General features: G+C 45.6%; 1 protein-coding gene and 1 long non-coding RNA gene across 3 annotated transcripts in view; both read left to right on the forward strand.

Annotated features, from left to right (window-relative positions):
- Nucleotides 1–3,418: 3,418 nt before the first annotated feature.
- The window catches only part of LOC311589073, a 28,661-nt gene continuing 16,075 nt past the window's right edge, over nt 3,419–16,004 (forward strand). The window contains exons 1-4 of one of the 2 annotated variants that reach the window (XR_014776402.1): nt 3,419–4,398; nt 7,517–7,626; nt 9,252–9,376; nt 14,222–15,576. This is a non-coding gene — a long non-coding RNA (uncharacterized lncRNA). Of the gene's footprint in view, nt 4,399–7,516; nt 7,627–9,251; nt 9,377–14,221; nt 15,577–16,004 lie in introns of those variants that run through there. The other variant, XR_014776401.1, reaches the window with a different exon arrangement.
- Nucleotides 9,651–10,763, forward strand: OR5AU1 (olfactory receptor family 5 subfamily AU member 1; the record flags this gene model as incomplete). The annotated part of the gene is given in 4 exon segments (XM_084768083.1): nt 9,651–10,068; nt 10,070–10,141; nt 10,143–10,469; nt 10,473–10,763. Coding segments are annotated over 4 exon segments (1,083 nt in total). The 5' UTR covers nt 9,651–9,675.

Below are 16,004 nucleotides of genomic sequence, written 5' to 3' on the forward strand. Positions count from 1 at the left end.
TCTACGAGGGAACTCCTACAGCTGATAACACCTTCAGTGAAGAGTCTGGATACAAGATTAACTTAAAAACAAAAATAAAAAACAAAACCCAGTAGCCCTCCAGTATACAAATAACATATGGACTGAGAGAGAAAGCAGAGAAGCAACACCTTTCACAACAGCCTCCAATAATATAAAGTATTTTAGGGTAACTCTAACCAAGCAAATAAAAGACTTGTATGATAAAAACTTCAAGTCTTTGAAGAATAAATTGAAGAAGATATCAAAAGATGGAAAGGTGTCCCATGCTCATGGATCCGTAGGACTAACATAGTAAAGATGGCCATGCTACCAAAAGCAATGTACAGATTCAATGTACTCCACATAAAAGTTCTAACACAGTTCTCCACAGACCTTGCAACGACAACCCTCAGCTTCATATGGATAGCTAAAACTATCCTGAATAAAAAAAGAGCTTTCGGAGGCATCACTAACTCTGATGTCAAACTGCACTACAGAGCTGTAGTAATAAAAGCCGCATGGTAAAGGCATAAAAACAGACAAGTTGATCAATGGCATGCAATTGAAAATAGAGCTATAAATCCACACAATATGGGCACCTGATTTTTGATAAAGAAGCCAGAAATACACACTGAAGAAGACAGCATCTTCAACAAATGGTGCTTGTCTAACGGAATGTCTGCTTGTAGAGGAATGAAAATAGAGCCATACGAATCACCCTGAACAAGACTCAAGTCCAAGTGCATCAAAGACCTCAGCATAAAACCGGACACACTGAACCTAATCCACAAGAAAGTGGGAAACAGTTTTGAACGCATTGGCACAGAAGACAACTTTCTGAACAGTACAGGCACTAGCATAAAAAAATTAATAAACAGGACTTCGTGAAACTGAAAAGCTTCTGTATGTCAAAAGACACCATCATTTGGACAAAGCAGCAGCCTACATAATGAGAAAATATTTTTACCAACTGCATATCCAAAAGAGGACTGGCATCCAAAATATAAAAAGAACTCAAGACAAGAAACTCAAAAACCCAAACAACTCACTTTAAAAAATAAAGTACAGAAATAGATTTCTCAATAGAGGAAACTCAAATGGCTGAAGAGACACTAAGAAATGTCCAACGCCCTTAGCTGTCAGGGAACTAACAAGCAAAGCTACTCTGAGATTCCATCTTACATCTGTCAGAACGGCTAAGATCAGCAACACAAATGACAGCTCAGGCTTGTAAGACTGTGGGGAAGGAGAACATTCCCCTCCATCGCTGGTGGGCGTGCAGATCTGTGCAGCCACTATACACATCAATATGGCACTTTCTCAGAATGTTGGGACTCAATCTACCTCCAGACCCAGCAACACCACTCTTGGGCAGCTACCCAAAGGACACTCCATTGTACCTCAGGGACAGTTGCTTAGCCATTTTCATTGCAGCTTTATCCATAATAGCCAGAAACTGGAAACAACCTACATGCCTCTCAAAGAAGAATGGATTTTTTAAAAAAATTGTGCTACATTTACACAATGGAGTGTTACTCAGTTGTTTTTTAAAAAATGACATCATGAAGTTTTCAGACAAATGGATGAAACTTAAAAAAAAAAAAAATCATCCTGAGTCAGGTAGCCCAGACTCAGTGTTTCACATATGTAAAAGTTAAGGACAACATGAGAGCCGATTTTCTCCTTCCACAACGTGGTCCCTGGGAACTAAATTCAGGTTTTCAGACTTGGCAGCAAGTGCTTTTCTCACTGAAGTATTTGCTGGCCTATGACACAAGATTTTTGAATCTTTTGAACACTTGCCACCTCTGCCAGAACCACCACCACTATTCCCTGAGCTGGAGGACAAAAATCTGAGACACAGTTCACCCTCAGAAGCCTGAGCTAGGGGCTGGAGAGACGGCTCAGCGGTTGGGAGCACTGTCTGCTCTTCTGGAGGTCCTGGGTTCGACTTCCAGCAGCCACATGGTGGCTCACAGCCATCTATGGTGAGATCTTGTGCCCTCTGCTGGCCTGCAGGTGTACATTCAGGCAAAACACCGATATATAGAATAAATAAATAAATCTTAAAAAATAAAAATTAAAAAAAGAAAGAAAGAAAAGAAAAGAAAAAAAAGAAAAAGAAAGAAAAGAAACCTTAGCTAGAGGGCAGGCAGGAGCTTGGGCATCTATCTCCTTGAGGTGGAACATCTGTGCGCTGCCCTAGAAGGTATCGCCTCTTCTTGTGCGTCGAGAATTCTGATAAGGTGATGTTGGAGAAAAATGAGTCAGTTACAGTTTGACTCCTCCCCACTCCTTAATCTCAATTTTTAGCCGTCAACAAATGGGCTGACACGAGTCATTTTGTGCTATAAAATCTTTTTCTGGGATATTCTGAAAAGTTTTACCTAAACGTCAGTAACTGTGTGTTGCAGACATGTCACAAATGTGCTGTTTATGTTACTCTGTCTGACACAGCTGACAGGGCCCGCTCAGAAAATGAACCTTTGGTGTGTGGGATGATCCTCTTCTGAACAAGCGGCTTGCAGCTTCATGAATTTCTAATTTTTGTTCAGTATGTACTGCCAATGTGTATGTTTTCAAACACACAATACCGTGGACCCATGTTGCCAAGCTGTGTTTCTATGGTGACTACGGAGCGGCTGCTTTTGTGAGAAACCTAGGACCCGCGCTCCCACTCTTTGCTTTGTTGACAGTCAGCTTGCAGCGACTTGATTAGTCTTTTGTTGAGTCTGGGTTGTCCCTGGTTGTTTCCCTGCCACAGTTTAAGGCAGATAATCGTCTCCCATCCTGACGGAATTCTATGAGGACTGTTGATTTGCGCCTCTTTGCTTTATTTTGATTTCTTTTTGGCAACCTCCGTCGTTTAGGGGAAATAGTCGGGAGGGCTTGCCCAGGTTCTGTTTGTATACACATATATTAAACCTTTTAAGCACTGTGTGCAGCGTACAAAACGCACACTGGCTCTTGAAAGAACATTTTCCAACCTGCTGTTTCAGTTGTAGAGTTGGCTGGGGTAGACTGGAGACTTTAATTTGCTAATTACCTAAAATGCCGCCCCTTTCTTCTTCCCTGCCTGCTGTCAGGGCTCAGGGAGCACAGGCAGCTTTCATAGATTTTCCCCCCTCCCCCCAGCGGAACCCTAAAGTGTGTGTGTGTGTGTGTGTGTGTGTGTGTGTGTGTGTGTGTGTGTGTGTGTGTGCGCGCAACCCTAAAGTGGGGGGGGGGGCAGGCCTCCCCTAAAGTAGTGTGTTACAGAGCGTGTGAATAGAGCGGACACAAGGTGGATGGTCTCTGAGCATTCAAACACTGTCTTTGAAGTGGGCACCCCCTCCTGGTGTATGTTGGGATTTCTGAGATGGAACAAAACAGGAAGTGAGGTTTCTGTGCAATCTCGGAGTCCCGTGACTTTAGCCATACAGTACCTACGGCTCTTACTGTTGTAAAACAAACAAAGAAGAGCCAGAGGAAAAAACACCCACTGCTCAGAGAGTTAAGGGTAGTGACAATCGCCACGGCCGTGACTGGGAAAATTCTTGTTAGAGGGCAGGAAGTTTTCTTCAATGATGGCTGTGTACTCACACCTGGTTGCAGGATTGCTGTGCCTAAGAAGCGATCAAAGACTCAACAAGGCAAGACTCTCGGTAACGGACTCTTACTGCACCCCAGGAAAATAAAGGAACAAAAATATCCAGCCCCTGTCAGGTTCCAATGGACAATATCTGGCACCCCAACAAATTATTAGGCTTGTAAAGAGACAGGAAAATCTGGCCAATAAAGAAGAAATTAGTGAAATACCGAGGCAAGCCGGAACTGACATGTTAGAGTTAGCTCACAAGCACGTGAAAACAGCTGCTCTCAGTAAAGAAAAAGTACAAAAACTGAGCAAAGAAACGGAAACCAGTGGAAGATGCAATCAATATGTAGAAATGAAATTGACAGCGTCCAAGTGAAAAGGTACGTTGCATAGTCACAGAATAGATACTGCAAAAGAAAAGATTAATGAACTTGGAAGATACCAATAAGATGTACCTGAAGAGAAATCCAGAAAGAATGAAATAAGTACGTAACTGGAACACCGTTCTCCTTGGATTTCAGATCGCTCAGCCTACAAGTAACTGCTACTCCTAAGACAAAGGGAGACACATGGGAGTGTGTCTAAGGAGTGTGTGTAACATTTCAAAACATGTTAGAACAACACACCTACAGACTTAATAAATGCAACAAACCTCAAGTACAAGAAAGATGAAGAAACCCAATCGAACTGTTCAAAACTTTCGGTAAAGCAGCTAGAGAAAATGGCTTGTTAGGCCATGGAGAAACAGAGACAGAAGCCGGCTTCTCATTGGGTGCCGTGGCAGCAGGAAGACACTGAAGCATGTGCTCGCAGCCTCTGAGGTATGTCTGCAGCCTCAGTGGGTGCTTTTCAGTCTAGATGTCTTAGTCTATCAAGAGGGAAGAACAATCAAGCAAGCACCTTTAAGGAGACTTCAGAATACAGTAGACAGGGGCTGGAGAAATGGCTCAGAGGTTAAGAGCCCTGCCTGCTTTTTCAAAGGTCCTGAGTTCAATTCCCAGCAACCACATGGTGGCTCACAACCACCTATACTGAAATCTGGTGCCCTCTTCTGGTGTGCAAGCTCACAATGCACTGTATACACTGTATACAACACTGTATAAAAAAACTTTAAGAAAAAGAATACAGTAGACAGACACCAAAATAAATTCATGATTGTTAGGAATGGTGGCACACATCCTTAATCCTAACATTGAGGAGACAAAGTTAAGCTGCTCTTTATGAGTTTGAGACTGTCCTGGCCTACATAGTGTATTCTGGGCCACATATTGAGGCCCTGTGTCAAAAGAAAAACATCCATTATTATAGAAATTTCAACATACTCCCTTTCAATGATTAGTAGAAGGGGAGTGTAAAAACTGAATGGATAAGCCGGGCATAGTGGCGCACGCCTTTAATCCCAGCACTCGGGAGGCAGAGGCAGTCAGATTACTGTGAGCTCAAGGCCAGTCTGGTCTACAAAGTGAGTCCAGGACAGCCAAGGCTAACACAGAGAGACCCTGTCTCTAAAACCAAACCAAACCAAACCAAAACCAACAATAACAAAAATCTGAATAGATAGATTTTAATTAAGCGATGCTATAGACCACCTTGACCTAATTGATATTTGTAGAGTACTCCACAACAAAGGAGAATGTACTCTTTCCAAAATGACATGAAACAGCCACCAACATAGGTTGTATTTCACTCAATGATTTTCAAAAATATTCAGGTGATACAAAGCCTTTTCCCTGACTAACTGCTATTAAACTGGAAACCAATAACCAAAGTTCCCCTAAAAAATTCCCAAATATTTGGAAGCTAAGTAGCCTAGCTCTAATTTGTACTATTAATACAACCATGAAGGACAGAAGGCTTGTGTTTTGGTCTAATTCAAAGCACAGATGTAGGGCTGGAGAGGTGGCTCAGTGGTTAAGAACACTGCCTGCTCTTTCAAAGGACTCTGGTTCAATTCCCAGCACCCACATGGCAGCTCACAACTATCTGTAATTCTAGTACCAAGGGATCTGACATCCCCACACCAAAGCATATATATATATATAAAGCACATGAAGCACAGATGTATACTGGTTAACTGACATGGAAACCTAGTTTTCTGTTGTAGAGTAAACAGTGATCTCTAGCCCTGAGTTTAGATAAGGCCAAGCATTTGTTTGAGGTAATAAGCCATAGGTTGCCAGGGGTCTGGTGGGGTTTATTCCCCTCACCCCAGCTTCTGAGTCACCTGACTCCTCAGGGGCAAAGACTCTTGGAGCCAACAAACATTTTAATGGGTCTTTATGGGACTAATTAACCCCCTTCCTCACCTGCTTTCTAAAATCCTTTGTGAGCACTTCTTCCCTAGTTGTGAACTGCCCAGAGGGAGAGATGGCTCTGGGGAGTCTCTTGTTCGCACAAGACTGGTGGTGAGGGGTTCACAGGGAAGGCGGCTGCCTCACTCTTTACCCTGTGAGGTCTCCAGAGTTGGTGGATAAGCTTGCCTTTGCCTACATCGTCCTCTCAGTGAAGGCTTGTGGGCAGAGCTCGAGAGCAAAGCCAGTACCATCAAGCCATGTGCTAGGACTGCGCTTACAGAACATCTCAGCTGGTGTTTGATGACCGCCAGGTAGACCAGATGCCTGAGAGTGGTTACCTACTGGCATATCTTCAGGAGGGAAGAAGCCATTCAGGACAGCCATTCTACTGATATCTAGGACACAGAGAATTCTAGCAAGTTAGGAAAGACTATGTGGCTTGGGCAGGTCTGTGTCCTCATGTGAACACCCCAGGTCTAGTGTTCCATTTGTTTTGTTTTTCAAGACAGGGTTTCTCTGTGTAGCCCTGGCTGTCCTGGCCTTCATTTGTACACCATGCTGGCCTTGAAGTCACAAAGATCCACCTGCCTCTGCCTCCCTGAGTGACGGGATTACAGGCGTGCACCACCACGCCCAGCAGTTTAGTGTTTCTTAAAGTTCAGAGATTGCCTATTGTAAAGCCATCAGACTTTTTGCTTCATTAATTGACCAATTGGATCAGAATTTATGCAGTTGAAACTTGGAATCTGAATCGCAGCACTTGGGAGGCAGAGGCAGGCAGATCACTGTTCGAGGCCAGCCTGGTCTACAAAGTTAGTCCAGGACAGTCAAGGGTACACAGAGAAACCTTGTCTCGAAAAACCAAGAAGGAAGGAAGGAAGGAAGGAAGGAAGAAAGAAAGAAAGAAAGAAAGAAAGAAAGAAAGAAAGAAAGAAACCTGGAATCTGCACATATAGTAAGGCTATCTAGTGACCCCTGTTTAAACACTGTTTGAGGATTACCACTGCTTAAGAGTCCTAAAGATCACTGGCTGTTTTTCTGGCTGGTGTCTTTTCTTTCACTTTTTTGTCACAGGGGACAGTTTGGAGTTGGGTATAAACAAGATCCCTCCCAGCTCCTTCATCTGCTCGATGCTCCACCCCTACTTGTTTATATTTTTATTTTACGTGTGTGCATGTTTCACCTGAGTGTATATCTGTGTACCACTCTTGTGTCCAAGGAAGCTAGAAAAAAGGCATTGGATGCGCTGGAACTGGACTTACAGATGGGTGTGAGCTGCCCTGTAGGGTCTGGGACTCAAGCCGGGGTCCTCCCTAAACCACTGAGCCATCTCTCCAGCTCCTCCTCCTCCTTTTAAAAAATAAAGCTGATTTCAAGTTTTCTTCTTCCAAGGTACAAACTGTCACCCACAGAATAGTGGATATTTCAAAACATGCTGGATGCTGGCTTCTCTAATTATTTGTATACTAAGGGATTTTTAATTTAGTGCAGATTGGAGAAAAACGGTAAGTTAAAAAAAGAGAGGTGGAGAGGGAGAGAGGGACACCTGCCCCAGTGGAGGGCCCCTCATCTGTGCTACCCCATTCCTAGTTTTTTCTTTCTTTCTGGTTTCGTCCATTTTTTCTAACCAGAAAAATACTTATAGGCCTAGTACCTAAACTAAAAGAGTTTCTGAGAAAAGAAGCTGCCAAGTTGGATGACGAGAAGGGTCTACTCCGCTCGTAAGTGTCAGCTGCTGACGTTCTGGAAGCTCTCGTAAGTTATTTCCACCCTGGAGTTTCACGGTTATTTCTCTCAAGTCCTGTAATTTGTCTTTGAGTTAAGGTGACTTTTGACCTCAACGGGGCTGTCGACAGTAGCAGCTCAACTCTAGACACCCGGGCTCTGCAGTACTGGAGTACGAAGCAGCCTCTGTTGGGCTTAATGCTACACCGTAGTGACGTAAAATAAGTTGACACATTGGGCCTCATCTGCTCCAGATGCTCTGTACTCAGCTGTGCCCCGTTTTCAATGCCTGCTTTACCAGAGCGTGTAGTCTTTGGGCGCTACCCAAAGTGGCTTCCGTTGTGACGGTTATTTTATTTATATGCCTGCGTGTATTTCTGTGCGCGTGCGTGCGGCTTTTGTACCTGGAAGCCAGAAGAGGCCATTGGGTCCCCCGAAACTAGAGTTACAATGGTTGTGAACTGTCTGGAGTGGGTTCTCAGAACCAAACCCAGATTCTCTGGGACTCAGCACTCTTAAATGCTGAGCCATCTCTCCAGGCCTCCAAAAATGCTTTTCTTATTATCACGCACAGCGCTCCATCGGTAGAAATTGTCCTTACCGTTACCCACATTACCCACAGCTAAGTTCAGCTATCTATATATCTAGAGTATTCTGTCCTGGTACTTCCAAGCTTCTGGGAATTCTGGCAGTGGGATTAACTGAAGTGTTGGTGTTCTCGGTACAACCCTGGATGCTCCTGGATCCTCCGGACATCTTTAACAGGCGCGTCCCTTGCTCCCTGCAAGGCAGCGAGAGGAGCTCACGCTTGCTGCTGTTGTCCTACCTAGTCATGCCTGTTGGCTTCAGAGTCTGCAAAACCGAGTCCTTAGCAGAGCACTCTAGGACCCAGAAGGAATTCCAGAGGAGCCAAAAGACCAGGGAGAGAGTGGTGTCTGCAGCACACACTCCCTAAGTAGGAAAGACATTTTCAAAGGCGCCAGCCTTAGAAGGGGGCCTGACCTTGTCCACCAACAGCTCCTGAGTCCAAGGTGACTTTGTTTACTGACAATGATGGATATTTTCATAAACACAAGTGGGGGGTTTCCCCTTGTTGGATGAGCCCTAGTCCTCTGGGTCAGTTTGCTCCTTACACCACCCCCATCTCTCACACCCTCAGCCACCATCATCTTTATCAACCACAGTAACTAGAACCAGAGGATCTGTGCACACAGATGGGGGTCAGCTGGGCCATTGACCCACCTTCAGCTCCCCTGAAAGGCTGCTCAGTCACTGTTAGCAAGCATTTCTAGCTATACCAGGGCAACAGAGCACTTGTTATATTTCCTTATTGTTTTAGCCCATGTATTTACGCAGTAGGTCTGTCTATCCTGTGAGAACCAGCCATTGCAAGCATCTCTTGGATTTTCTCAGTGTGCCCGTCTGTGTTCAGATGATTTGTGTTTCACTCTGAGTTCTCACGATACTTTAAGATCACTGCTGCTCTTACTCTACAAATGAGAAACCGAAACTCTTTCTTAGGAGGGGGAACACAGAGTTATGTAGACAGAAAACTAAATGTGGATCCCAAGAGTGGATGTCTCGTTACTTAGAATTTTTATGATCTCAAAGAGAACAGTTTCATACAGTTGTTATATTTCCTGTTGCATCTCAAGGAAATGCCTACCAATCAACTGGCCGGTGGAGCAGAGAAGGACTCTATGACAGTCCTGTCTACCAAGCTAGATCTCGTCAAAAGACCCTAATGCCAAGGATGCCGTCCTTAAAGCTGGAGCAGACTGTGAGTGCCCCTGAGTGTTCAGCCTCACTTCTGTCTGGTCTGTCTGGTCTGTCTGTCTGGTCTGTCTGTCTATCTGTCTGGTCTGTCTGGTCTGTCTGGTCTGTCTGTCTGGTCTGTCTGGTCTGTCTGGTCTGGTCTGTCTGGTCTGTCCTGTCTGTCTGTCTGTCTGGTCTGTCCTTCCTGTCTGTCTATCTGGTCTGTCTGGTCTGTCCTGTCTGTCTATCTGTCCGGTCTGTCCGTCCTGTCCGTCCTGTCCATCTGTCCGTCTGTCTGTCTGTACCCTAGAGGAATGAAGAAATATGGAAAGGAGAAACCTGAGCCGAGAGCTGGAGTTTGAGCTCCTGGGTCTCACCAGCGACCCCCAGCGGCAAAGGCTGCTGTTTGTGGCGTTCCTGGCCGTGTGCTCCATCACTGTGCTCGGGAACCTGCTCATGTTCTTTCTAATCCACGTGAGCGTCGCTCTGCGCACACCCACGTACACCCTCCTCAAGAGCCTCTCGTTCCTGGATTTCTGCTACTCTTCTACGGTGGTCCCCCAGACCTTGATGAACTTCCTGGTTAAGAGAAAAGTCATCTCTTATTTTGGCTGCCTGGCTCAGATGTTCTTTTACGCAGGCTTCGCCACCAGCGAGTGCTACCTCATTGCCGCGATGGCCTACGACCGATATGTGGCTGTTTGCAACCCATCCAGCCATCATGTCTCCTAACGTTTGCGCCTCTCTGACTGGGGGCTCCCACAGCACAGGCTTTCTCAATTCTCTCATCCCCCCCGAGCTGCACCTTCAGTCTGAACTTCAGCGGCACTCACGTGGTCACTCACTTCTTCTGCGACGGGCCACCCATCCTGTCCCTGTCCTGCGTGGACACTTCGCTCTGTGAGATCCTGCTTTTCATCTTTGCGGGTTTCAACCTTCTGAGCGGCACCCTCACCATCCTGGTCTCCTACTCCTTAATCCTCATCACAATCCTGCAGATGAGTTCAACCCACAGCAGGTTCAAGGCCTTTTCCACCTGCACGTCCCACCTCACTGCTGTGTGCTTCTTCTTTGGCACCACACTTTTCACGTACCTACGTCCAGCTACTCCTTGGCCTTAGGACCGCACAGTTGCCGCCATCTACATAGTGGTGATCCCAGTGCTGAGCCCCTTAGTCTACTCTTTGAGAAACAAGGATGTGAAGGAATCTCTAAGGAAGGTTTGTGGGCTGGAAGTCAAAGAGATGATCTTATTGGCTCACGTGTCTTTAGGAAGCCAAGAGAGCTGTGCCTTATTGGTACTGCGCCAAGCACGCTCTCAAGCTCACCCTGCGGATTGTGGCCATGCCCTCTGCCCTGAAGGTACTTTTGCCGCTCCCCACCGGAAGGACCGCCAGTTTCATAGAGACTAAGAACCTAAAATGACCTTCTGCTCTTGCTTAATTGGAGTCACCAGCTGAGGCTAGTTATGGCTTTGTTCCAATCCTTTATCCATAGTTTGAACTTTGTGAATACTTTATTTTCCCATTAGAAACAGGCATTGTTCTTCATATTAAGGCCACTCCCAGCAGGGCATAGTGACTCCTACTTCTGATCCCAGCACTTGGAAGGAGGACCAAGTTCAAGGGCAGCCTCAGCTGCACAGTGAGGCCACGCTGCAACCGGAGATCATCAGCTTAAGCAAAGTGAGTCAGATGAAGAAAAACAAATGTTCCATGATTCCTTCCATTCCTAGATCCCAGATTCTATGTAGATATGTCAAGCTACACTCATGCACAGGCACACATGGACACACACACATGGACACACACAGACGCGAGGACACACATGGACAAACACACAGACACACAGACGCAGACACACACGGACACACACAGATGGACACACACACACACACACACACACACACACACGGACACACACGGACAAACACACACAAACTTGGACACATACGTACAACACACACATATGGACACACATGGACAACACACACATATGGACACACACGGACAAATACACACAGACACATATACACAGATACGGGCACACACACACATGGACGCACATGGACAGGCACACATGCACACATACACACACACAGATACATGCACACAGACACACACACACGGACACACATGGACTCACACACACATGGACACACATGGGCGCGCACGTACACATACACACACAGGCACACACAGATGCACACGGAGACACAGGAAGGTGGAAACAGGGTTGTCTGGAGGGAAACAGGAAGAAAGAAAGGTGGAGAACGGGTACGGTCAAAGCATGTGATACACTTGTATTAACAGTACATACACCATTAGCTATAATGAATATAAGCCAGTAAAATGTATATAAAACAGAAAACACATGCAAAACATTATTCTCTTAACTGACTTTAGAACCTTGCCTCCTGAGGGGAATTCTGGTCCTTCACACTTTCCTCTTTCTAAAAGCTTTGGCTCTCTGACTAAAACACCGTTAAAAGGCGACTAACGTGACTGATACGGTTAACAACACCTTCAGAAGTTCTTGCGGAGCCATGTCCTTGCGGAGCCATGTCTTCCGGTCTTCCCCTTGCGCGGACGCTGCCCCCTCAGCCCCAGGCTGCCCCCTTGCGTGGACGCTGCCCCCTCAGCCCCAGGCTGCCCTCTTGAGACTGCATCACGCCTTCAATCAGGCTGCGGAGTTCTAAAGAAGAAACATTTACAGCTGATCAGGAACTTGACAAAAATCTGTGACGATCAAGACCTTGTTGGAAGATTTGGGAATGGAGGTTCTAGGACGTGGTTACCAGCTCACTCTGCCAAATGTCGGTGACAATATTTTAAAAGGCAATTCAGGCTGGGCGGTGGTGGCGCATGCCTTTAATCCCAGCACTCGGGAGGCAGAGGTAGGTGGATCGCTGTGAGTTCGAGGCCAGCCTGGTCTACAAAGTGAGTCCAGGACAGCCAAGGCTACACAGAGAAACCCTGTCTCAGGGGGAAAAGGTATTCAGTGGATGTGGTGGTACACACAAACATTTTTTTGAATTGGGCTGTGGAAGAAGAGAAATAGGAACTTAAGGTCAGCCTCACCTACATAAACAGTTCAAGGCCAGCCTGGGCTTTTCCCAGAACAGAACAGAACACAACACAACAGAACACAACATCCTGTCCCAGGTTGCATCTACAACAAGGATGGCCCTGAGGATGATGAGAACAAAGGAAAGTGGACAGATGTCAACCTCATGTGAGCCCAATCATGCCTGAAAACTGAGCAAGGACACCTTTTAATGTTTCTCAGGCTACAAACCATTTACACATCAAGGATGGGTGCTGCCGCTGAGATGAAGAAGAAAGCCCTGAGATTTACAGAAACCTGTGAAATAAAATGACCTCACTGGACAAGGGGAGGCTGGGTGCTCAGAGTGCTGGGTTGTGCCAGGCCTGTCCCCAACACAGGCTACACTGCTGGTGTACAACTGTTGCTGTCAGACATGCAGATTGCTGCAGTTACAGTCAGTTGCCAGCATGACACCTTTTCTATGCTAGGGTCAGTGCAGAGTCCACACTGTTGCTCATTTATGTGTGTGTGCTGTGTGTTTGTATGCATGCTATGCGTGTTTGTGTGTGTGCATGTGTGCTATGTGTGTTTGTATGTTGTGTGCTTTGTGTGTTGCATGTTTGTTTGTATGTGTTGTGTATATGTGTTTGTGTGTGTGTGTGTGTGTGTGTGTGTGTGTGTGTGTGTGTTTTAGATTTCTTTTATGTGTACGAGTCCCTGATGCCCAATGAAGTCAAATCCTTTGGAACTGGAGTTGCAGACAGTTGTGAGCCACCGTATGGGTGCTGGGAACCACGTCTGGGTCCTCTGCAAGAGCAAGTGTTCTTCACTGCTGAGCCAGCTCTCCAGCTCCAGTTGTTTGCTTTTTGAGACAACGTCTTATTGTGTATCTTCAACTAACCTCAAAACCTTCATCATCTGGACCCAGCATCCCCAGAGCTAGGATCACGGGTTCACCAGGATTAGCTTTTGGAGTGGGACCCTCTTAATTGAGTCTGAGGATGTCCACCCCAAATTTTAAACTTTTTTTGAGTTTAAACATGTTACTTATAGATTCAGTTACTACACAGTCAGTGGTTTGAGTTGAAGAAATAAACTAGAACATTTGTTAGCTTCTCAATTTAAAAAGTGACTTCCAAAAAAAGTCAATTGGTTGTCATTAAACTGGGTAAATTGGTCCAGTTATTTTCTGAGTCAGAGAGACCAAAGCTGTATATATATATTATATATACATATATGTATATAAATACATATATAATTTATTTATATATGTGTTGTGGGTGGGGCACACAAGTCTTAGTGTGTAAGTAGAAGTCAAAGGACAACTTGTAGGAGGAGTTGGTTCTTTCCACCATGGGGGATCTAGAGTGTTCTCTAGAGGTCAGTCAACTTGATGGTAAGCTCCTTTACCTATTTTCTCTAAAAGAGATATATTTTTACTTATGTGTCTGTGTACTGGTATGTGCACGTGCATGCTGGTACCCATGGAGGACAGAAGACAGCACTGGATCTCCCGAGGTTGGAGTTACAGGCAGCTGTGAGCTGCAGGCTGTGGGTTCTGGGAACTAAATCAGCAAATGGTTGTGACAGCTGGACTGCCCCTCACCTTCATATTAGTTTTGGTCCATCCCTCACCCTCCCCTTACTGCTTTTGACCAGCCTCCCAGTGTCTATGGTGAAAAGCTGCTGTCCACAGTTTTGTTTTGCATTTGCCAAACTTCCAAGTTGGATTAACTACATTGTCTGCTTTATTTATGTCTTTCTAAAATATTTATTTCTGTTTTTATTTATGTGTACCTGTCACATGTGTGAATGCCCACAGAGACCAGAAGAGGGTATTGAATTTCCTGGAGCTGGAGTCGTAGGGTCCTCTGGAAGAGCAGTACGTGCGGTCGAACCACCTCTCCAGCCCCATGTTGACTATTTTTAAATAAGATGAGTCATCCAATGGGAACCCAATCAGGCATGATATTCTTGGGCTGAATCCCTTTATTCACTGTCCCTGGAGAGTGACATTTTATTGTTAATGGAGGAAGAGCTAGTGTATTTTTCTAGGCCTTTTTTTGCGGGGGTGGGGTGGGGTTTCAAGACAGGGTCTCCATGTGTAGCCTTGGCTGTTCTGGAACTCACTTTGTAGACCAAACTGGCCTCGAACTCACAGCAATCCACCTGCCTCTGCCTCCCGAGTGCTAGGATTAAAGGCATGTGCCACCACGCCTGGCTTCTTGGCCTTTCTTGATCCATTGTCACTATGGCTAAGTCAGTGGAGACCGCGTGAGTCTGCAGTTTAGCTGATCCAGCCAGCATCCCAGCACAACCTTTCCAGTCATGCAACTGACGCTCTGCTCCCCTCTACCCATTGTCTGTCCTTTCTCTGTCACCCAGAATCAGGGGGCCAAGGACAGTGAAACACACAGGCAGAAGGCCCACAATACAATTGTACCTGGGTTTTAATTGGAATTCATTCTCTATAGTTAAGCTCACTGTTGGCCTTTAGTGTTTGTATTGACCATATGTGTGTATAGTGACTTCCCTTTTAGTTCTAGTCAGAGAGTTCATTAGAGGAAACTTAGGGTCACTGCCCTGTGTGACACTAAAACCATGTCACCCTGGCTCCATCTGAGATGTTATTTCCTGTCAATGTGGTTTTTTTCTCCCGGGCCCAAGGTCCCAGAATAATGACTCATGAGACTCAAAATACATTTACAGATGTCTAGACCATATAGTTAGGTGCTTCTCTGACTAGCTCATAACTTAAAACAACCCATTTATACTAATCTACATTCTGCCACGTGGTTGGTTACCTCGGCTCAGGTACCATGCGTCTGTCCTCACATCTTCCCAGATGAATCTCCAAGCCTGGCTCTATCCCAGAATCCTTTCTGCCTGCCAGATGGCCCTCCTTCTCTTCTGCCCTTTCCTATAGGCCATAGTTTTTTGTTTTGTTTTGTTTTTTTGGACAGGTATTGCATCCATACAACACACAAGATATTCTCTCTACAAGCTTTAGTTTTCTCTTTTTATAACAAGAATAAGAACAACAAAAACAAAATAATTATGTAGCTAGGTATGGTGGTACAAGGCTTTACTCCCAGCATTTGGGAGGCAGAGATGGTCAGGTTTCTGTGAGTGTGGGGCCAGCCCTGATCTACATAGTGAGTTCCAGTACAGCCAGGGCTATAGTGAGACTCTGTTTAAGGTGGAGGGGGTTGGGGGTGGGGGAGCCAGGCGTGACGGTGTTCACCTGTAATCCCAGCACTCAGGAGGCAGAGGGAGGCAGATCTCTGTGAGTTTGCGGCCAGCCTGGTCTACAAAGCAGTCTAGGACTGCCAAGGCTACACAGAGAGACCCTGTCTTGAAAAGGAAAACAAAACACATGAAGTTGGATTTTTTTTGGGGGGTAGAGTTTGAGGAGGGACATGAAGGTTGAGTATGATCATATTTCATTGTACATATATATGAAATTATTTAAAAATAAGTGAAATGCATTTGAGGGTACTCTCTCCTCTTTCATGTCGCTCGCTTGAGAAGGGTTTGTATTCGGTCTCCTTTGCGGGGTCAGGAGAGTTCAGTGGCAAAACTGTCACACTTTAGGTTCCTACACA

The sequence above is a fragment of the Acomys minous genome, assembly GCF_964271855.1.
Source record: "Acomys minous genome assembly, chromosome: 18".
Lineage (NCBI taxonomy): Eukaryota > Metazoa > Chordata > Mammalia > Rodentia > Muridae > Acomys > Acomys minous.